General features: G+C 44.0%; 2 protein-coding genes across 2 annotated transcripts in view; both read left to right on the top strand.

Moving 5' to 3' along the window:
• Positions 1-22,470, top strand: part of LOC136627524 (von Willebrand factor A domain-containing protein 5A-like) — a 329,030-nt gene that overhangs the window by 236,864 nt on the left and 69,696 nt on the right. The window lies entirely within an intron of this gene.
• Positions 1-22,470, top strand: part of LOC136627190 (von Willebrand factor A domain-containing protein 5A-like) — a 143,612-nt gene that overhangs the window by 94,420 nt on the left and 26,722 nt on the right. Inside the window, exons 15-17 of the mRNA XM_066602122.1 lie at positions 1,603-1,689; positions 5,981-5,998; positions 14,790-14,804. Coding sequence (XP_066458219.1) covers positions 1,603-1,689; positions 5,981-5,998; positions 14,790-14,804 — 120 coding nt within the window. The remainder of the gene's footprint in view (positions 1-1,602; positions 1,690-5,980; positions 5,999-14,789; positions 14,805-22,470) is intronic.

The raw sequence follows: 22,470 nt of genomic DNA, 5'->3' as shown, positions 1-22,470 counted from the left end.
TTACGGACCATAAGAATTTGGTTTATTTGGAATCTGCTAAGCGCCTTAACTCCCGGCAGGCACGCTCAGCTCTGTTTTTCACGCATTTCAATTTTGTTGTTACTTATGTGCCTAGATCTAAGAACGTGAAGGCAGATGACCTGTCGTGCAGTTTGGGGGCCCTGAGGTGGACGATTTTCAGCCAGAGTGTATTTTGCCCCGGGTGCTGTGGTTGCAGCTCTGACATCTGACTTCTCCACTTAACTCCTGGCAGCCCAACAGGCAGTTCCCGAGGATCTCCCAGAAGGGAGGTTGTTCGTTTCTAGTGTACTACGTATCCTTGTGGTGGAGGAAATCTATTCGTCTGTTCTGGCTGGTCATCCAGGGGTCCGAGGGACATTTGAACTGTGTGGCCGGTTGTATTGGTGGCCGCAGATGTCTCAGGATGTCAAGGAGTTTGTTAGGTCATGCTCCACTTGCGCCCGGAGTAAGAGTGTACGTAGACGGTCTGATGGGCCGCTTCTCCCTCTTACTGTTCCAGATAGACCATAGTCCCATCTGTCAATGGACTTTATTACGGATTTACCCATGTCTCAGGGCTGTTCTGTTATTCTGGTGGTGGTTGACAGGTTTTCTAAAATGGGCCATTTTATACCCTTGAAGAAGCTTCCCTCAGCACCAGAGTTAGCCATCATATTTATCAAGGAGATTGTATGTCTTCATGGTGTTCGGATTGAAATAGTTTCTGACCAAGGAGTGCAATTTGTTGCCCGGTTCTGGCAGGCTTTCTGTAGGTGCTTGGGAATCGGGTTGTCTTACTCCTCTGCCTTTGACCCCGAAACCAATGGACAGACCGAACGTATGAACCGGGAGATTGTGCAATATCTCAGAATGTATGTAAGTGACCAGCAGAATCTTTGGGCTGACTATTTGGCGCTGCCCGCGTTTGCCATAAACAATTGCACTAGTTCTGCGTCGGGTGTTTCTCCTTTCTTCTGCAATTCTGGGCGCCACCCCTGTTTTTCTGTCTCGTTCCCCCTCCTCTTCCAACAATCCGTCAGCAGACACGCTTGTGCAGAACTTGCAGGAGGTGTGGGGCAAGGTGCATAGTAACTTGGAGCATTCGTGGGTGGTGAAGCAGGGAAGGAGCATGAGCCAACATATAGTTTCAGAACCATTTGCCGTGGGCCAGTTGGTGTATCTGTCTTTTAAGAATTTGAAATTAAAGGTACCCTCACTAAAGCTAGTTCCTCGGCTCGTGGGGCCGTTTTCAGTCACCTGAGTTATTAACCCCATGGCATATGAGTTGGCCCTGCCAGACTCGTGGAAGGTCCATAGGGTTTTTTACAAGTCGCTGCTTAAGAGATACGTCCCTCTAGTGTTAATCCTTGTTTAACAGCCTGATGCTTAACTACAATGTTTGGGATCTGTCAGTCACAGAAACCTATTACAAGGAATGGCTGAATCTTGTGACGATCTTTAAGCTTTGGCAGTATTGTCTCAACACAGGGATCTTCTGAGAGTTCTGCAAAGTGGTAGTGATACTGTATACCCTGCACTCCTGTGAGACTGGTGCTGAGGAGTTTGACAATTTTTAACATTGTTTTCCTTCTATTTCCCCAGGTTTCATGTATGGCGCTGCAATGCCAGCAATGTTTCATGGCCCAGTAGGTATGGCCTGTTATATGTCCCAGCCACAAATGATCATGGGTAAGTTGTCACTTCTATGAATTGCTTTCTAGAATGTCTTTATCACTGACATCTACTATGGTGCCCAGTACAGGGAAATTGAGTGACTGTTCTTCAGCCTGCTACATCTGTAATTCATTATCAAGAAGCTACACCAAAATGTCTGAAAATGATGAGAAAATAGTGTAGCGGTGGGTTTCACTATTTATACAAGCAGTATTTTCAGCATCGCAGAGCAGGGATGCACCTACCTTTTATGCTGCCTGAACAGTGACATGGCATTGCACCACTATAAGGTAGTCATGAGGGGATTTGGAACATTCACAGATAGCAAAGAAAAAACTGTTTAACTTTTATGTTTGTATGTTAAGGAAATCTGTATAATACAATTTCAGCGTCCGAGGAGTGGGCCCACAGCCGAGGAGATAGCGGGGTAGAGAAAGCCTTGTCACGAGGCCCTACCATGTCCTCCCCTGGGGGTATCCAAGTTACTGCTGGGGGAGTTTCACAGGGTAACCCAATACACGGCTTACTTTAAGCCCTTTTGTCACTCGTGACACCACCGTTCCATTCTCTGCTGTGAATCAAGAAAGTTGGAAAAAAGTAGTCCACACACAGGGATAATGTTATGAGCAAAACCGGGAATGGTCGGTCAAGCTCCTTTACTTGCAGAAAAACTATTTGCAGTCCACACTTTACAAAAGCCAGCAGGGTAATGGTGCAAAACACAACAGTGGTGTGTGAGGGAGGATTCACAGGTTGACAGACGAGTCCACAGTCCTAGTTATCTGTGGGGTTCTATTCCCAGCCACTCTCCTTTTCTCTCCAGCTCTCTACCGCACACGCACATTTGGAAAAGGGCATTCAGTGCTACATGGCGGCTCCTCTCTCTCTTACTAAGAGAGCACTGGCACATCCAGGGTAGGTTGGTCCCAGGCCAAGCAGAAGGGAATCATTCAGCTCCTTCCATTCTGTCCACACACAGACCTATCTGTGTCTTTGGGGTTCACTCCCTTACAGACTAGGCTCCCTCGTGCTGGCTCTCAGCCATCTGCTAGACTGCTTACTCACGAACTCCTGCCAGAAGATTAGCAGACTAACTTGCTAACTTCCTTGCACTCAATTTGCAAACACATATAGGAATCATAGAATGGTAGCGTTAGAAGAGATCTCCAGGATCATTGGGTTCAACCCCCTGCTCAATGCAGGAGTCACTAAATCATCCCAGACAGATGTCTGTCTAGCCTCTGTTTGAAAACTTCCATTGAAGTTGAACTCACCACCTCCCGTGGTAACCTGTTCCACTCATTGATCGCCCTCACTGTCAGAAAGTTTTTGTCTAATCTGTGTCTCCTCCCTTTCTGTTTTATTCCATTACTTCTAGTCTTTCCTTGTGCAAATGAGAATAGGGAATAGGGCTGACCCCTCTGCACTGTGACAGCCCTTCAGATATTTGTAGGCAGCTATTAAGTCTCCTCTCAGTCTTTTTTTTGGCAAACCAAACCTTCTCAGATCCTTTAACCGTTCCTTATAGGACATGATTTGCAGACCGCTCTCCATCTTGGTAACTCTTCTCTGAACTTGCTGCAGTTTGTCTGTCTTTTTTAAATTGGGGTGCCCAGAACTGGATACAGTATTCCAGATGAGGTCTGACTACGGAAGAGTAGAGGGGATAATGACCTCACGTGATTTAGACTCTATGCTTCTCTTAATACATCCCAGAATTGTTTGCCTTTTTTGCTGCTACATCACACTGTTGACTCATATTCAGCCTGTGATCTATTAGTATACCCAAGTCTTTTTCACATGTGCTGCTGCTTAGCCCAATTCCTCCCATTCTGTATGTGCTTTTTTCATTTTTCTTGCCCATATGTAGGAACTTGTATTTCTCCTTGTTGAATACCATTCTGTTAGTCTCCGCCTACTGTTCAAGCTTTTCTAGATCTTTTTGAATCCTCTCTCCCTTCTCTAGTGTTAACTATCCCTCCTAGCTTTGTGTCATCTGCAAATTTGAACAGCTTCTTCTCAATTCCCTGCTCCAGATCATTTATAAAAATGTTGAAAAACACTGAGCCCAGGACAGAGCCTTATAGTACCTCACTTATGGTACCTCACATGATAGTCTTCCAATTGGATGTGCAGCCATTTATGACTACTCTTTGAGTATGATCACTCAACCAGTTGCGAATCCACCTAACAGTTGCCTTGTCAATCCCATATTTGGTCATTTTCTTAAATAAGGATGGTATGAGATACTTTGTCACATGCTTTACTAAAGTCAAGATATACTATATCTACCGCATTTCCCTGATCAGCCCAGTCCGTGATTCTGTCATGGAAGGAAATTAGAGTAGTCTGAAATGACTTGTTTGTTACAAACCCATACTTGCTCTGGTTAATTGCTCCATTCTCATCCAAGTACTTGCATACATGCTGTTTAATAATTTGTTCAAGGATCTTTCCCAGTATGGAAGTCAGGCTCACAGGACTGTAGTTTCCTGGATCCACCTTCTTCCCTTTTTTGAAGATGGGGACAACATTTGCCCTTTTCCAATCTTCTGGGACCCTTCCTGTACTGCAGGAATTTTCAAAGATTATGGCGAGTGGTTCAGCAATTACTTCTGCTGCTTCCTTCAGTATCCTAGGATGTACTTCATCTGGACTAGAGATGAGCGAACGTGTTCGGCCCCGCCCCTTTTCGCCCGAACACCGAACTTTGCGAGGACTTCCGTGCTCGGGCGAAAAAAGTTCGGGGGTCGCCGTGGCAGCGCGGGGGGGTGCGGCGGGGAGTGGGGGGGAGAGGGAGAGAGAGAGGGCTCCCCCCTGTTCCCCGCTGCTGCCGCCCGCGCCGCCGCGCCTCTCCCCGCCCCCCGGCGCCCCCCGAATCTTTACGCGCGAACACTGAAGTCCTCGGAAAAGCCGGTGTTCGGGTGCGTAAGTACTCGTTAAGAACACGTTCGCTCATCTCTAATCTGGACCTTGAGACTTGAATTCATTTAAGTTAGCTAAGTTTCCTGAGTCCATCCCCTTTCTTTTTTTGAAAATAGGAACAACATTTGCCCTCAGTTGATGTTACATTAACAAACTGAGAGAAAACAGATACAAAATAGGAATTTAAAAGTTCGGCCTTCTCAACATCATGTTTAACCAATTCACATTTTCATCCTTCAAACTTCCTATAGCATCTTTATCCTTTCTTTTGCTTTTGACATACCCCTAAAATAATTTTTTATTGCTTTTGGCCTCTATTGCAAGCCTCAATTCATTATTAGCTTTTCTGACACTTGCCCTACAGTTTCTGTAGACCGCGTTATATTCTTCTTTAGATTTCCCCCCCCCTCTTTCCATTTGATAAACATATTTTTCGTCCTTTTTAACATGTGTGCAAGTTCTGTGTTCATCCATCCTGGTTTCATTAAATGCTTCCCATTCTTCCTTCTTTTATGGATTGTTAATGATTGTGCTTCGAGAATCTCATTTTGCAATATTTCCCATCCTTCTTGGACATTTCTGTCCTTAAAAACATCCAGCCTTTAGATCTTTCCTAGCCTCTTTCGGAGTTCATTAAAAGCTGTTTTTCAATGAATGACAGCTGAGCGCTGTCTCTGATTGGTCATAGTGCTAAGTCAAACAGAGGCAGTGCTTTCAGTGGGCGGGAATTTTTAAATCCCCGGCCAGAAGAAATGCTTCAGAAGAGTGCCAGGGAGCCAGGGAGAAGACGCATTGGAGCCCCAATAGCGCAGCTAGGTGACGTATATATATTTTTCTATTTTTTTACAGCAGCTAGGGCTTATTTTCAGGGAAGGGCTTATATTTCAAGCCATTCCCCAAAAAATCCTGTGTGGGCTGCCTGCATCCTATTGCTTTTAATGGGGTGGCAGCAGCGCAGGCCCCATTTAAAGCAATTGGAGACCATTGCGGTTCTCTGCCATAGCTGTGACAGCTGTGGCAGGGAATTCCTTCATCCAAAACTGCTGGAAGTTAATATGCTACAACTACAGGTCTAGTCTATTGTACAAATATGGGTATAATCTTTTCTATTTGGACTTAGGTGGGTTTCAATATTTCCAAAAATGTTATCCAGGATCAAATTGATCATAACATTGAAGACAGATGTAGCAGAGCTGAATTTGTCATCTGGCTGTATTTTTTATGCATTGCAATAATCCATTCACTTCCACTCTTATTTTTATTTTATATACCTGAATTTACTCTGCAGTTCTTCCTTGTGATTGTTCCTAGAATGGACATTAATAACTGGTGTATTGACTCTTGTTCTCCAACTTCTCATCATTTGCTTTTCTGTTCACAGCTTCAAGGCCCACTCCAGGTACAGTATAGTTCCATATATTCTGCTCAGGTTATCCTCTTGAATCCCTTCTTCTGTGTGAATTCAGCATACTGTAAGATATGCTTTAACCCCTTGAGTGGCAGGCCTGGAAATTTTCCGGGATGAGCTCCTCTGCCCATAGTGACATAGCCTGGAAGATTTCCGGGCTATGTATCACTATGGGAGCTGCAGAGCACAATGCCACAAGCTGTGACAGTGTGCTCTGCCTGCACAGACCCACAGAGAACAAAGCACAAGGGCTTTGAAAAACCAGCAGAAGATATTGCCGATATGTCGGCAACCTCCTGCTTTGTTTACAGGTTGCCATAGAGACCATCGGCTTGTCAGAAGCAAGCTGATGGTCTCTGTGGCAGGGAGAGCTGGTGCTTGGCTGTCAGAGGACAGCTAGGTACTAGCTCTTATAGCAGAGATCAGAGAAAACCTCCGATCTCTGCTGTGTTAACCCTTTACATGCTGCAGTCTATGTCACTGCAGCATGTAAAGGGCTGTCACCATCGGACCCCGGAATGTGATCAGGGGGTCCTGATGGGTCCCTGTGGAAGTCCCCTAAAGGGACAAAAAATTAAAATAAAAATAAAAAATTTAAAAAAAAAAAAAGTTAAAAAATTATAAAAAGAAATAAAAACACTTGTCTCCCTTTACTTTGTAAAAGATCAAAAATACAATCACACATGTGGTATCCATGCGTCGTAATGACCAAGAGAAGGAAGCTAATACATTATTTAACCCCTTACTGACATGGCCCCTTTTTTTCTTTTTTCCCCATTTCTTTTTTTCCTCCCCTGTTTAAAAAAATCACAACTTGTCCCGCAAAAAACAAGCCCTTATACGGCCATGTCAATGGAAAAATGAAAAAGTTATGGCTCTTGAGACGCAACTGCAAAATTAGTTGAAATTCAATGATTAGACCATTTTAAAAAACCTGCCCTGGTGGGCACGACAGGGTGGTAGGAAACCCGCCACTCAAGGGGTTAATACAGAGGTGGTACAGCTCCGACTTCTGGGGTCCCCACAGATCATAAAATTGATACCCTGCAATATCACAGTTAACATAGGTATGAGCAGGTGTAGTATAGCCAGGCAAAGAAAGCTCTTGGATGAGCAGTATAGCTTATTTAAAAGAGGTTTTCCAGGAAGAATACTATTGATGACCTATCATCAGAATAGGTCATTAATAGTTGATTGGCTGGGGTCCATCGCTCGGGATTTTGACCAATCGGCTAATCTGTACTCCAACCTCTGTGAAGTGTCCAGCGCTTGTAATTGCAAGTGCGACTCTCATTGAAATCAATGCGAGCCGTGTCTGCAGTTACAAGCGTCGGCCAGTACAGAGGTCAGAGCAGTGACTTTCACTGCTTCCACTTCGACTTCTATGTAATTGTGGCGCTGTCAGCGGGCGCACAGTCAGCTGATTGGTCAGGGTCCTGAGCAACGGATCCCAGCCGATCAAGTATTGATCTCATCAATAGTGTTCTCTCTGAAAACCCCTTTAAGCTTTTGGGATGGGTTACAAAGTTATATCTCTGCTTACTATACAATCTGTAAGTGCAGTAATTGTGCACCCACTGTTGTATGTGCCACCATAGTTGTGTCATGACATCTGTGCATCTACCTGTTGCAGAAACGTTGTCTGGATAAATTTATATCTACGGATGTGATTATTGTATAATTCTGAACGTAAGCACAGGCGAGTAACTAAAGTTGTAGTGCAGTCAGGGACCAAGTGAGAAAATAGGTGCATCATGATGTGCAGCTCAGTGCAGTCCTATGCATGTGTCCATCACTCAATTGTTGTCCAGGACTAAGATAAGAACCTCCATCACATCAGGAATCACCAGATTTTCTTTTTGGATTCCAAGAGAAGTGATTACATGAAGGACTACAGGTCCCTCCCGTTATCATCTCTTTTCATACTGTAAGAAATTAAAATCCATTCCTGCTGCAGCGCGCCCAGCAGCACGCCAGTGAGGGGCATCCTCAGCTTATTCATCACTGGGAGCATACGATGGGCATAAGTGGGCAAAGATCACTCTACATGATTTATGGATCCAGAACATTTCATCTTTTCTTCCTGTCATTATCATCTGCTTTTCTTTCGGGGGGGGGGGTGCAGAAGCTGGAAGGTTCAGTTATACTGTATTATAAAGGGAATATTTCATGCATTTCATTTAAGTTTCATGTAATATTAAATACTCTTGTATAAAACAAAAAAAAGTAATATGGAGGTGATACCTTTATTAGCTACCCAGAAAATTAGATTACAAACTTTTGAAACCACATATGGTTTCGTCTTCAGACTATAGCCAGATTAAAAGACAGCTAGTATACAGCTGTGCGCTCCGAGCCGGGTATGCAGAACACAGCTGGAGCGCTATCTTTTTCATACTCCAGCTGTGTTCTCCGAGCTGGATACCAGCTGAAACAATAGTATCAGCAGTATTCCGCTGAGAACTCAGCGCGCGGCACTGATAAGACCCATAGTTGTCTTGCTGAAAGACAACGATGATCGAATTGTTAATGAAATCTGCACGCTGGCACACTCACCTCCATTTAGAGTAAACGGGCAGTTGTTCACAGATGAATGATTTCATGTTTACACAAGCCGATCAGTGTTTGATTCTTATACCTGCATAAACTGAATGGCAAATGAATTTTCATTCATTGTTAAGTCACTGACAGTGTTTACACTGACTGATTATTGTTCACTTTTCCACAATCCAGCGATAAAATGAATTAATTGTTCTGGGTAAAAAGGCCCCCGATGTCTGGACAGTCATATCAATTGAATTTCCCATATCCAGCGATAAGCTGAATGATGATCGGGACATGTTAAAGGGTCCTCAGAGTGTACAGGAAGTGATGGAGTATAGATCCTCCCCAAATATTAGGTAGTGACAGGGAAGCTGCAGAGCCCTATCTGGGGGTAATATTGTTACTATCCTGCCTTCTCTACTCTTCCTTCAGTACAATTGAGCGGTCATTAGCTCAGCTCTCCTTACTAAGAAAGAAATTTCACAGTTCATGCAGAAAAGCTGAGAAGTGAACTACAGACAATAGGAAATTGCTATAGTGGCCCGTGTGAAAACTGCAGTAGTGCAAGATTTCTTTATGTAGATAAATGTTTAAAAAACATGACTGTATTAACAAATGAATCTATAATGAAAACCTGACGCAAATAAGATTTCATTTTCTGATGACAGATTCCCTTCAGAGGACATTTTCTTCTTTGCAGTAACTTATAACACTTCGTATTACTAGGACACTTTACCAATATCCTAAACAGCTGAGTTGTATTCTCATTGATATTTTCCCTGCACAGTGCCACTTCTGACCAGCTGTTGTGTAGAGCACCACAATAGGGCACTATTCTAGTCAATTGGGCTGAGTTGTAAAATCGTAGAACAGAGTTAGAAGGGACCTCCAGCGTCATCGGGTCCAACCCCCTGCTCAATGCAGGATTCACTAAATCATCCCAGACAGATGTCTGTCCAGCCTTTGTTTGAACACTTCCATTGAAGGAGAACTCACCACCTCCCGTGGTAACCTGTTCCACTCATTGATCATCCTTAATGTCAGAATGTTTTATCTAATATCTAATGTGTCCTTCTCCCTTTCAGTTTCATCCCATTGCTTCTAGTCTTTCCTTGTGCAAAAGGGTGGATCCCTCTGCAGTGTGACAGCCCTTCAGATATTTGTAGACAGCTATTGTCTCCTCTCAGCCTTCTTTTTTGCAAGCTAAACATTCCCAGATCCTTTAACCGTTCCTCATAGGACATGATTTGCAGACCGCTCACCATCCTTGTAGCTTCTCTCTGAACTTGCTCCAGTTTGTCTGTCTTTTTTAAAGTGGGGTGCCCAGAACTGGACACAGTATTCCAGATAAGATCTGAGTAAGGAAGAGTAGAGGCAGATAATTATCTCTTGTGATCTAGGCTCTATGCTTGTCTTAAGAATTGTGCGAGCCTTTTTTGCTGCTGCATCTTACTGTTAAAGGGGTTGTCCCGCGGCAGCAAGTGGGTCTATACACATCTGTATGGCCATAATAATGCACTTTGTAATATACATTGTGCATTAATTATGAGCCATACAGAAGTTATAAAAAGTTTTTTACTTACCTGCTCCGTTGCTGGCGTCCTCGTCTCCATGGTGCCGATTAATTTTCGCCCTCCGATGGCCAAATTAGCCGTGCTTGCGCAGTCCTGGTCTTCTGCTCTCTTCAATGGAGCCGCTCGTGCAGAATGCAGGCTCCGTGTAGCTCCGCCCCGTCACGTGCCGATTCCAGCCAATCAGGAGGCTGGAATCGGCAATGGACCGCACAGAAGAGCTGCGGTCCACGGAGGAAGAGGATTCCGGCGGCCATCTTCACAGGTAAGTATAGAAGTCACCGGAGCGCGGGGATTAAGGTAAGCGCTCCGGTAAGCTTTCTGTACGTCCCTGCATCGGGGTTGTCTCGCGCCGAACGGGGGGGGGGTTGAAAAAAAAAAAAACCCGTTTCGGCGCGGGACAACCCCTTTAACTCATGTTCAGACTGTAATCTATTAGTATACCCAAGTTTTTTCACATGTGCTGCTTAGCTCAATTCCTCCCATTCTGTTTTTTTTTCCCCCTTTTTCTTGCCCAGATGTCGGACCTTGTATTTATCCTTGTTAAATACCATTCTGTTAGTCACCACCTACTGTTCAAGCTTTTCTAGATCTTTTTGAATCCTCTCTCCCTCTTTCCTAGTGTTAGCTATCCCTCCTAGCTTTGTGTCATCTGCAAACTTGATTAGTTTCCCTCCTCCAGATCATTTATAAAAAATGTTGGAAAAACACTGGGCCTAGGACAGAGCCTTGTGGTACCCCACTTGATACATTCTTCCCATTGAATGTGCAGCTATTTATGATCATTCTTTGAGTACAATCACTCAACCAGTTGCTTTGTCCATCCCATAATTGGTCATTTTTTTCAATAAGGATGGTATGAGATACTTTGACAAATGCTTTACTGAAGTCAAGATATACTATATCCACCGCATTTTCCCAATCAACCCAGTCGGTGGTTCTGTCATAGAAGAAAATTAGATTAGTCCCATGCTGGCTCTAGTTAATTGCTCCATTCTCATCGAAGCACTTGCATACATGCTGTTTAATAATTTGATCAAAGATCTTTCCCACTATAGAAGTCAGGCTCACAGGCCTGTAGCTTCCTGCGTCCATGTTATTCCCTTTTTTGAAGATGGGGACAACATTTGCCCTTTTCCAATCTAAGGGATAGGGACATAAATTGCCCTATACTTTCTGCAGACTGCATTATATTTTTCTTTACCAAATGGAAAGCGGGGGGAATATTTAAACATATTTTTCTTCCCTTTCAGCATGTAAGTTCTGTGTTGATCCCTCCAGGTATCTTTAAATGCTTCCCATTTTTCCTTCTTTTAGGGATTGTTAACAATTGTGCTTTGAAAATCTAATTTCACAATACTTTCCATCCTTCCTTTGGACATTTCTGTTCTTAAGAACATCCAGACATTGGATCCTTATCCTCTTTTTGAGTCCATTAAAAGCTGCCTTTCTGAAATCCAACCTTGAGGTCTGAGTTTTCTCAGGTCTTCCTCCCCTTGTTCTCCAAAATTCAATGATAGCGTGGTCACTGCCTCCTAAGGTCCCAACCACTCTTCCTTCCTCAACCATTTACTACATGTTGGTAAGAATTGGATCCAAGATAGCAGATCCCCTTGTTTTATCTTCTAACTTTTGGGAGATAAAGTTGTCAGCAAGAGCGGATAAGAATTTGTTGCATCCATTACTTTTACCTGAGATTCCCAACAAATGTCTGCATGGTTAAAAATCTCCCATGATCACTATGTCATGCTTTTTTGAGAGCTTGGCCATGTGATGTAGAAAGAGTTCATCAATCTCTTCTGCTTGTCTAGGTGGCCTATAGTAAATGCCTACAATGGTGTCCTTTCTGTTCTCTCCTTGTATTCTTACCTAAATAGTTTCTACAGAACTCCCATGCTCTGAAGCTTGAATCTCTGTGGAGATGTATGCTTTCATAACATACAACGCAATACCTCCTCTCCTCGTAATTCATTTGCAGCTAAAGAGCTGCTCTTCCTTACTAGTGCTGTGGTGCTTTTGCTTTAGGGATTCAGGGGGGTTCCCAGCAGTTGAACACCACAGTCAGTAATATATGGCATATCTTAGTGTAGTGACAGTAGTAATAGTTTTGTAAGAAAGAGAGTTAAAGGGGTGGTCTCGCGAAACCAAGTGGGGTTATACACTTCCGTATGGCCATATTAATGCACTTTGTAATGTACATTGTGCATTAAATATGAGCCATACAGAAGTTATTCCACTTACCTGCTCCGTTGCTAGCGTCCTCGTCTCCATGGTTCCGTCTAAATTCGCTGGCAGCTTGCTTTTTTAGACGCGCTTGCGCAGTCCGGTCTTCTCCATTCAGCACGAGCCGCTTCAGTGTGCTCCCCGCTACAGCTCTTCTGCGCATGCGCAGACGAGCTGTCACTGCTCGGGAGCGCGCTGCAGCGGCCATTCTGTACCTTCCTCTGTTAGAGGAAGGTGCAGAAACTGGAGCTGCCCAGCGGAGAAGCCCAGCCCAGCCCAGCCCAGCAGCCCCGAGAAGCCTCCCAGGTAAGTGATTTGTGGGGGGGGGGCTGCCGCTGCGCCGGGGGGGGCTGTCGCTGCGCCGGGGGGGGGCTGTCGCTGCGCCGGGGGGGGGCTGCCGCTGCGCCGGGGGGGCTGTCGCTGCGCCGGGGGGGGCTGCCGCTGTGATGGGGGAACTAGCGCTAGGCCGGGGGGGGGCTGTCGCTGCGATGGGGGGGCTGTCGCTGCGATGGGGGGGCTGTCGCTAGGCCGGGGGGGGCTGCCGCTGCGATGGGGGGGCTGTCGCTAGGCCGGGGGGGGCTGTCGCTGCGATGGGGGGGCTGTCGCTAGGCCGGGGGGGGCTGCCGCTGCAATGGGGGGGCTGTCGCTGCGATGGGGGGGCTGTCGCTAGGCCGGGGGGGGGCTGCCGCTGCGATGGGGGGGCTGTCGCTAGGCCGGGGGGGGCTGTCGCTGCGATGGGGGGGCTGTCGCTAGGCCGGGGGGGGCTGCCGCTGCGATGGGGGGGCTGTCGCTGCGATGGGGGGGCTGTCGCTAGGCCGGGGGGGGCTGCCGCTAGGCCGGGGGGGGCTGCCGCTACGCCGGGGGAACTAGCGCTGGGCTCCGGAACCTAGCGCTGGGCTCCGGGGCCTTCACCTGGGCTGAGGGTCTAGCGCTGGGGAGCCGGGGGCTAGCGCCTTACCTGCTGCCTGGCGGTGGGCGTCTGGTCGGCGGCTGCGGGGCGTCTGGTCGGCGGCTGCGATGCGTCCGGTTGCCATGGAGACACAGCTGGCGGCGTCTCGGGAGCGCGCACGTCGGGCTGCAGCGAGCGACGGGGAAAGAGCCGGCGGCCATCTTGAGGAAACTTTTATAAGTTGCTGAAACGCTGGAACGGTAAGTACGAACCAGCTAGAAATGTCATTTACAGGGGGGCTTAGTAATGTGTACTTAATGGGGGGGACTGGGCAAAAAAAAAATTTAACTGCTTCCTCGAGACATCTCCTTTAACAAAAGAAAAGTCACTTAATTTGTCAAAACTTGCACTAACTATATTAAGATAAATCAAACGACATAATATTTGATGCAACTCACTGCCTCTCAGTCACACTCCTTTGTACATTTTTGGCTATTGTACACTGATATTTTGTTCCAAACAATGGAGTTAGTCAGCAATATATTTTGCGCAGCCATAGGGAGTTGTTTAGTTGTGCCCTTTTGATGGATCCACCTGTTATGTCATAGAAGATTATAAATGGCCCATGGCAATCTTCTAATGCACGCTCTACCACTTTTTTGGTGCAATTTTTCCAGAAAGGTCTCCTAAGTTCACCATATAGTGGATAACAGGAATGGTAACAAAAAACGTAAAGATTAGAATATAAAACGTGATTTATCTATTGCATCGCAGTGTGATAGGTTATAATGGGAGGTGTACTCAGATCCAATGTTGGCACTGAGTATACAGTATTAGGCCTCATTCAGACGAGCGCTGTTTTCGCGCTGCTAAGCTGCAAGCTCCATGAAGTCGCCCATTCACACGATCTGAGGCGCTTGCTCTGTGCTTTCAAGGCTCCCATAGGAGCCTATGGAAAACACGCAGCAAAGATAGGGCATGTCCTATCTTTGCACTCACCTCAGAACTGACATGCGAGTTTGCACTCGCATGTCCTATCTTTGTTAGACACGCTGATTCAGCGCGTCTAACAATCGTCCATGCGAACGCTTCTATAGGAACCTTTTGGTTCCTATAAAAGTGCGTTCTGAGTGCTGCTTAGCAACACTAAAAACACGCTCATCTGAACGAGCCCTTAGGGTAGGATCACATGTAGCAGTAACCATGTAAATGGGTAGTGTGGTCACAAATCAGCAATGCTCGCTAAGTGTAGACTTACTATTAGCTAATTTTCCTTATAAGAATCGCCTGTAATTAGCCCTGGAAGAAGTCTTCCCCCATTTACAACTGCAGACAATGCCAAGGTAAGTCCACCACCTATCAGCTAAAAATGGAGGCAATCAAAAGAAATCTGGATCATGCAGAGAATTCTGAGGCGTGACAAACAGAAAACAAATTCATCTCCAGTATACTTTTAGCAATAATTTCTATCATATCCCTTAGTTATGTAACTTTTAACGTGAACATAGACTTGTAGTGTCACAGCTCTAATTCTCTTTCTATTTTTTCTTAACAGCTTACTTGATGTCTGGTATGTAAAGCTAATACTCTTTTTTTTCTTCACTTAATAGCTTTCATGATGATGACCAGTTCATGTTTGTCAGGTTTGCAAAACCTTATCTTCTGCTTTAGCTTATTATGGAGAACAGATGGGATGTTATAGGAAGTGTACACACTATCACTATCCTATATTGTAATGACCCAACATACTCATCACCTAAGACATGCTCAAGTATCACCCTCAAAACCTACTACAGTCATTAATCGCTACCATTCATTCCCAAACTCGTGATTACCATCATCAACCAACACCATAACTGCCAAATACAATCTCAATCTGCATTGATAGGACCCACTACCATCCTCCTCCAACAATCAGCACCATCCTCACCCAACACCAGTCTGATCTAACAAGAGCCCTTCAGTAATTTACATCTGTGTATTGTCAGGCACTAGAGCTCAGATGCTGCCATTCACTTAAAGGGGTGTTACGGTTAGTGGAGGAAAGTACAAGTTTTCACCCATTTACTGGATGCGTGAAAACTGGTAGATCAGTGGAGGTCCAACATCTGAGACCCCCACTGATCCTGAAGACGGGTGACCCATACCCTTCGCTATTTTGCAATGCAGGATCCCTTTCTTCTATTTCGTTAATATATCAGCCACTGTTTGAGCGTGCATGGTAGTGACACCATTCAGTTCAATAAGGGAAGACAGTTGTGCAAATATCAAACTTTTACTAAATACCCTGTGGGCCTGATTTGTCAAAAAGAGAGAAACTGTTGTTGTCCATAGTAACCAATCCCAGTACAGCTGTAATTATTGCAGAGCAGTTTATAAAAAGAAAGCTGCACTGTGATTGGTTGCTATGGGCAATAAAGACAGTTTTTATGTTAGACAGTTTTGATAAATGAGGCCCACTGTTTGTGCAGTTTGCTCCATAGTAAGGCTCACTACCTAAACATTGCATAACATTTGTGAATAAAGTCCGAAACATTAAAGATTACACTGGCCAACAAAATTGAAAACATTTTTTGTTGCCGGGAATGTTACAACTGATTTACTGTAAATTTGGCCTATTATTTACGAATATGCAAACAGCTTCTTTCCATCAGCTATAGTTTCGGCACATGTGCATGGCCAGCCACTCCGCGTCACATCACCAATCTTATGCGTACATTGTTTGTCCTGACCGGTAATGAGGAACGGTTGTGTACATTTGTCGCCCGAGGTGTTGTGGGGTGTTGTAGCTATACAGGGGTCGCAATTCCAACACGGTCCCCTCACCGCAAGGACCGTGTAGGAATCGCGACCCCTGCTCCCCCTAGCGGTATGCCTGTGGTTGTGTTGTTTGAACGTTTATACACAGGATGGCCTCCTCCAGTCGGAGAAGTTGTTTAAATCACCCAAATGTATTTTGCTACATCTGTGGAGAATATACCCTACAAGAAAATAGAAAACCTGTATCCGACCTCGTGAAACAGGTCTACCAGGCATACTTTAGCGTAAAGCTTGGTGATCAGCTTTTTCGACAACCACAAAGCACCAAATTATGCTGAACTAGTAAACAATATGCTTAATAATTACAGAGGTCTTGGATGTAATATGAGCATTAAGGTTCACTACCTTCACAGCCACTTGGACCGTTTTCCAGACAATTTGGGTGACTTCAGGGAAGAAAAAGGTGAAAGATTTCACCAAGACATTAGCACCATGTAAGATCGTTATCAGGGATGATGGGATAAACCTATGAAGGCTGATTACTGCTGGAGTTTGCAATGAGACTCTCCTACCAAAGTTCATTCACGAATGTCCCATAAAAGAAGATTCCTAAATTAATGTCCGTTTCATTTTTGGTTTAATTTTCATTATATGGAATAATAAATTGTTACAGTCCACTTTGTTCTGTTCCTTGCATCACAATATTGTAGAAAGTGACACTAACTTGTACGGTATTTGTTTAATTATATCGATCATATGTGTAATATGGAATAGGGTAATAAAATTGAGTCGGTGCTTATATCACAGAAACTAGAGCTGATAGGGGAAAATGGATGGCATATTTGAAATCAGCACGCAAAATATACCTTATATTAGCTATCAAACGCTCTGCACCAAAATACGTGTTGGCCAGTGTTATAGAACACGGGGGCCCAGCATTCACTTCAGAACAGTCCTGTCTACACTCCTTTTTTTGCCCAAAGGACACACCTTTCACCATTCCTTAAACCCAGCAATGACGCTTTTAACTGAAATGGGCTTACCACCCATCTGGGATCAATTCAGTCTTTTTCTTCACACAGAGATTGGCAAAGCTGTGGAGTCAGACGCCAACATTTATTGGTCCCCGTTCTCTCAAGGACAGGAGGTCCTTGACCAAAGCTCCCTCAGCTCTTCTGCCCTACACTCTGCTCAAGATTTACTCCGTTCAGAATCAGTCTTCCCTTTTATCAGATGGCCCACTCTCTCTGGTTTGATTCAGCTGAATTTCTCCTCAGCTGGTTCTCTTTCAGCACCTGTCATCTCTCCTCCGCTTACACACACAGATCCTGAATGGATCCCCCCATTAGCTGTCCTCAGCTTATACACACAGATCCTGAATGGATCCCCCATTAGCTCTCCTCTGCTTATACACACACACAGATCCTGATTGTCTCTCTCCATTAGCTCTCCTCTGCTTATGCACACACAGATCCCCCCCCCCCCCCCCTCATTAGTTCTCCTCTTCTTACAAGCACAGATCCTGACTGGCTCTTTCTATTAGCCCTCTTCCACTTACACACACAGATCCTGACTGTCTCTCTCCATTAGTTCTCCTCTGCCTACACACAGATCCTGACTGGCTCTTCCCATTAGCCCTCCTCTGCCTAGACACAGTTCCTGACTGCATCTTCCCATTAGCCTTCCTCCACTTACACACACAAATCCTGACAGTCTCTCTCCATTAGCTGTCCTCTGCTTACACACATGGACTCTGACTTGCTTCTTCTGCTTTCGGTTTTGCACATAGGAGCACTTATCACTCTCTTATTTGCTCTCTGTGTCTCATTTTGGTTTCACTTCCACATCACAGCAACTTGTCTCTCTATGGCAGCAACCAGGTCCTCAAGAGAGCCTCCCAGTGTAGCGACCGAGACGCAGGACACAACACTAAGGAGATGGCAGGAGTAGTAGTTAGGAATGTCACGGTGGCTCTACCATCTCCTCCCTTGAGGGGCCCGTGTGACCCTTTGCCAAGGCCCTAACAGCCCTCTTCAGGCCAACACTGGTGGTGAGATTTACCTCTATATGGGGTTGTCACAGGTGATGCCATTTTAGTCAGTCATCCCATATAAGTATTACATGTGGATTTCAGAGATGCTATCTCCTAAATAATTAATAACATCTATGTGGAACATTTGGAAGGGACCGATGTGAAGAAAAAAAAATCACATGATCTATTTTTTCTTTTTTTTTCCTTCTTACTTTTCAGAAGACTACGACGACTGTTCAGACATGTATGTTAATTCTTGGGGTGCGTAAGTTCTGTTTTTCTGAACTATGTTATTATCATCACATAAACTATTGAAGAAAAGTGTGCTAGTATATAGATGGGTGCCATTTTGGCTCGCACTGGGGGAGTTTAGGCTGGGTTTAGGTGTTATTTTTGCAGCTGTTTTGCTGTGTATTTTGGGGAAAACTTTAGCTTCCCATCCAACAATATACTATTCTGCGTGCCCCATGTGAAAATATTATAAAATACTGTATGACACAGCTTAAAGGGGTTTCTCAGGACTGAAACATTAGTAATCTATATATATAAAATTGAATGTATGCGTGTCTGTGTGTCTGCCTGTGTGTGTTTGTCCTTTATGCGCTACTACACCATTCATCCGATCGCCATGAAACTTTGGGAAGTTGTTGAGTACACTCCTGGGAAGATTATAGGCATAGTACAACTATCCTACGATAAATGGCGCGCGTGCGAGCGTCGTCGACAGTTACGCACCCCCCCCACGTAGATCGTTCGATTTCCATCACTGCCACTAATTCTCTCACTTCCCAATGTCGTAGAAATATGAAATTTGGCACGAGCATTGATTATGTCATAAATAGGAAAAGCTAATGCGTACCAACTCCATTATTCAATTCTAAGCGCCAAAGAATTAGCGTCCAAATTTTACGTACGGAATCTAATTTTCTCGCTTCCCAATGTCATAGAAATGTGAAATTTGGCACGGGCATTGAATATGTCATAAATAGAAAACGCTAATCGATCTAACTCGATTATTCAATTCTATGCGCCAAAGAATTAGTGTCCAAATTTTACGTACGGAATCGAATTCTCTTGCTTCCCAATGTAATAGAAACGTGAAATTTGGCACGAGCATTGATTATGTCATAAATAGGAAAAGGTAATGGGTCCCAACTCGATTATTCAATTTTAAGCGCAAAACAATTGGCGTCCAAATTTTACGTACGGAATCTAATTTTCTCGCTTCCCGATGTAATAGAAACTTGAAATTTGGCACGAGCATTGATTATGTCATAAATAGGAAAAGTTAATGGGAAGTTGTTGAGTACACTCCTGGGAAGATTACTGGCATAGTACATCTATCCTACGATAGGTGGCGCGCGTTTGATTTCCATCTCAAGCACAAAAGCAAAAGGCATTACGAGCAACGGGATGCGTGTTCAACTACAAAATGATGCATCCGCCGAACGTATCACAAGACAATTCCTGGATATTGAGAATGCTGAGGTAAAATAAAAGCTGCGCTGTGATTGATTGCTATATATTATACCGCTGAGGTAAAATGAATGCTGCGCTGTGATTCGTTGCTATTTTTTATATTGCTGAGTCAGAATAAAAGTTGCGCTGTGATTGGTTGTTATTTCTCTTACTGCTGACGTAACATGAAAGCTGCACTGTGATTGGTTGTTATATTTTATACTGCTGAGGTAACATAAGCTGCCCTGTGATTGGGTGTTATATATTATAAAGCTGAGGTAACATGAAAGCTGCGCTGTGATTGGTTGTTATATATTATACCACTGAGGTAACCTAAAAAAGCTGCGCTGTGATTGGTTGTTATCTAGGTATATAAAAACGAATGTATGTCTGTCTGTCTTTGCAGCAACGCGCGACGGGTAAGCTAGTCTATATATATAAAATTGAATGTATGCGTGTCTGTGTGTCTGTCTGAGTGTGTGTATGTTTGTCCTTTATGCGCTACTACACCATTCATCCAATCGCCATGAAACTTTGGGAAGTTGTTGAGTGCACTCCTGGGAAGATTATAGGCATAGTACAACTATCCTATGATAAATGGCGCGCGTGCGAGTGTCGTCGACAGTTACGTCCCCCCCCCCCACGTAGATCGTTTGATTTCCATCACTGCCACTAATTCTCTCACTTCCCAATGTCGTAGAAACATGAAATTTGGCACGAGCATTGATTATGTCATAAATAGGAAAAGCTAATGGGTCCCAACTCCATTATTCAATTCTATGCGCCAAAGAATTAGCGTCCAAATTTTACGTACGGAATCTAATTTTCTCGCTTCCCAATGTCATAGAAACGTGAAATTTGGCACGGGCATTGAATATGTCATAAATAGAAAATGCTAATCGGTCTAACTCGATTATTAAATTCTATGCGCCAAAGAATTAGCGTCCAAATTTTACGTACGAATCTAATTTTCTCACTTTCTGATGTCATAGAAACTTGAAATTTGGCACAAGCATCGATTATATCTCATAAATAGGAAAAGTTCAAGGGTCCCAACTCGATTATTCAATTCTAAGCGCCAAAGAATTAGCGTCCAAATTTTACGTACGGAATCTAATTTTTACACTTCCCAATGTCATAGAAACTTGAAATTTGGCACGAGCATGGATTATGTCATAAATAGGAAAAGCTAATGGGTCCCAACTCGATTATTCAATTCTAAGCGCCAAAGAATTAGTGTTCAAATTTTACGTACGGAATCTAATTTTCTCACTTCCCAATGTCATAAAAACTTGAAATTTGGCACAAGCATCGATTATGTCATAAATAAGAAAAGTTCAAGGGTCCCAACTCGATTATTCAATTCTAAGCACCAAAGAATTAGCGTCCAAATTTTACATACGGAATCGAATTCTCTCACTTCCTGATGTCATCTATATATATATATATAAAAATGAATGTATGTCTGTCTGTTTTTCCTTTATGCATTACTACACTAGATATATAAAAACGAATGTATGTCTGTCTTCGCAGCAACGCGCGACGGGTAAGCTAGTATTCTATAAAGCTTATCTGTAACAGCTGTATATGAATATTCATTATTCCGTAACTATCCTACTACTCAATAATAGTCCAAACCAATTTTTTGTCCTGTTGCAGGAACAAATACTGCATAGTGACCATTCAGATAAATGGGCATCCATCAAAAGCATGCCCGGCTCACTGGAGGGTCCCAAGTGGGGTACCCCCTCTATGAATTCTATATATTTAGGGTGACAGGTAGATAGCGGTTGTCCTTATGAGATAACCACTTTAATGTGAAATGCAGTTCTCAAACATTGCAATCTGCTTTTCTTTTCCCAGCCATGGATTGCTCACCTGATTCCATTTATTCTCATTGGGTTTTCCTTCATGCCAATTATTATTATTGCACAATTATTATACAATTAAGATCTGTCACACAATCCTTTTGTACGACAATGCAATCCTATTATACAATTTATCACTATATTATACCAGTGGTTCAGGAGTCCCCTATATACAACTCTGCAGATGTTGGCAGCTCTACAGACTTTTGTGCACTTCTGAGAGGTCACATCTAGAACTTGGCACTGTGCCAAGAGCAAAGACTACTCGAAAAGAAAGTCAAACTAGCAGAGTAAACTTTTAAATATAGCAAATGGTGTTGAGCCAGACTGAATGGTAAAAGTAACAAATCCTATTTAATGTTGCCTAGAGATATGTCTTTTTTATTTTATTACTGAACTATAGTTATGATAAGGCCCCCACTAGTGCACAATAGAGGATAGTGCAGAAGTAGTTATATCATTTTTATTACAAAACTAGTTCAATTACCTAAATTGTAACACATGGAAATTAGAATTTAAAATTCAGAATAATGATCAACCATCGCACCCTCAAGATCGGTGCAACCTTGGAGATAAGTCACATGAACACATGCATCCCTACTAGAGATGAGCGAGCACCAAAATGCTCGGGTGCTCGTTACTCGAGTCGAACTTCCCGCGATGCTCGAGGGTTCGTTTCGAGTAACGAACCCCATTGAAGTCAATGGGCGACCCGAGCATTTTTGTATGGGACCTATGCTCCGCTAAGGTTTTCATTTCTGAAAATCTGGGAAATTCAAGAAAGTGATGGGGACGACACAGAAACGGATAGGGCAGGCGAGGGGCTACATGTTGGGCTGCATCTCAAGTTCCCAGGTCCCACTATTAAGCCGCAAGAGTGGCCCACCCCCCCCAACAATTTTTACTTCTGAAAAACCCTCATTAGCAAGGCACACCTTAGCTAAGCACCACACTACCTCCAACAAAGCACAATCACTGCCTGCATGACACTCCGCTGCCACTTCTCCTGGGTAACATGCTGCCCAACCGCCCATTTCAGTAATAGTAGCAATCAAGACAGGCCAGTGGTAGGCTTTAAGTATTTTGCTTCAATTTTTTAAAATGGTGAGGTGAAAAAG

This window comes from Eleutherodactylus coqui, chromosome 5 (genome assembly GCF_035609145.1).
Source record: "Eleutherodactylus coqui strain aEleCoq1 chromosome 5, aEleCoq1.hap1, whole genome shotgun sequence".
NCBI classification, from domain to species: Eukaryota; Metazoa; Chordata; class Amphibia; order Anura; family Eleutherodactylidae; genus Eleutherodactylus; species Eleutherodactylus coqui.
This window is presented reverse-complemented; position numbering and strand designations above follow the sequence as displayed.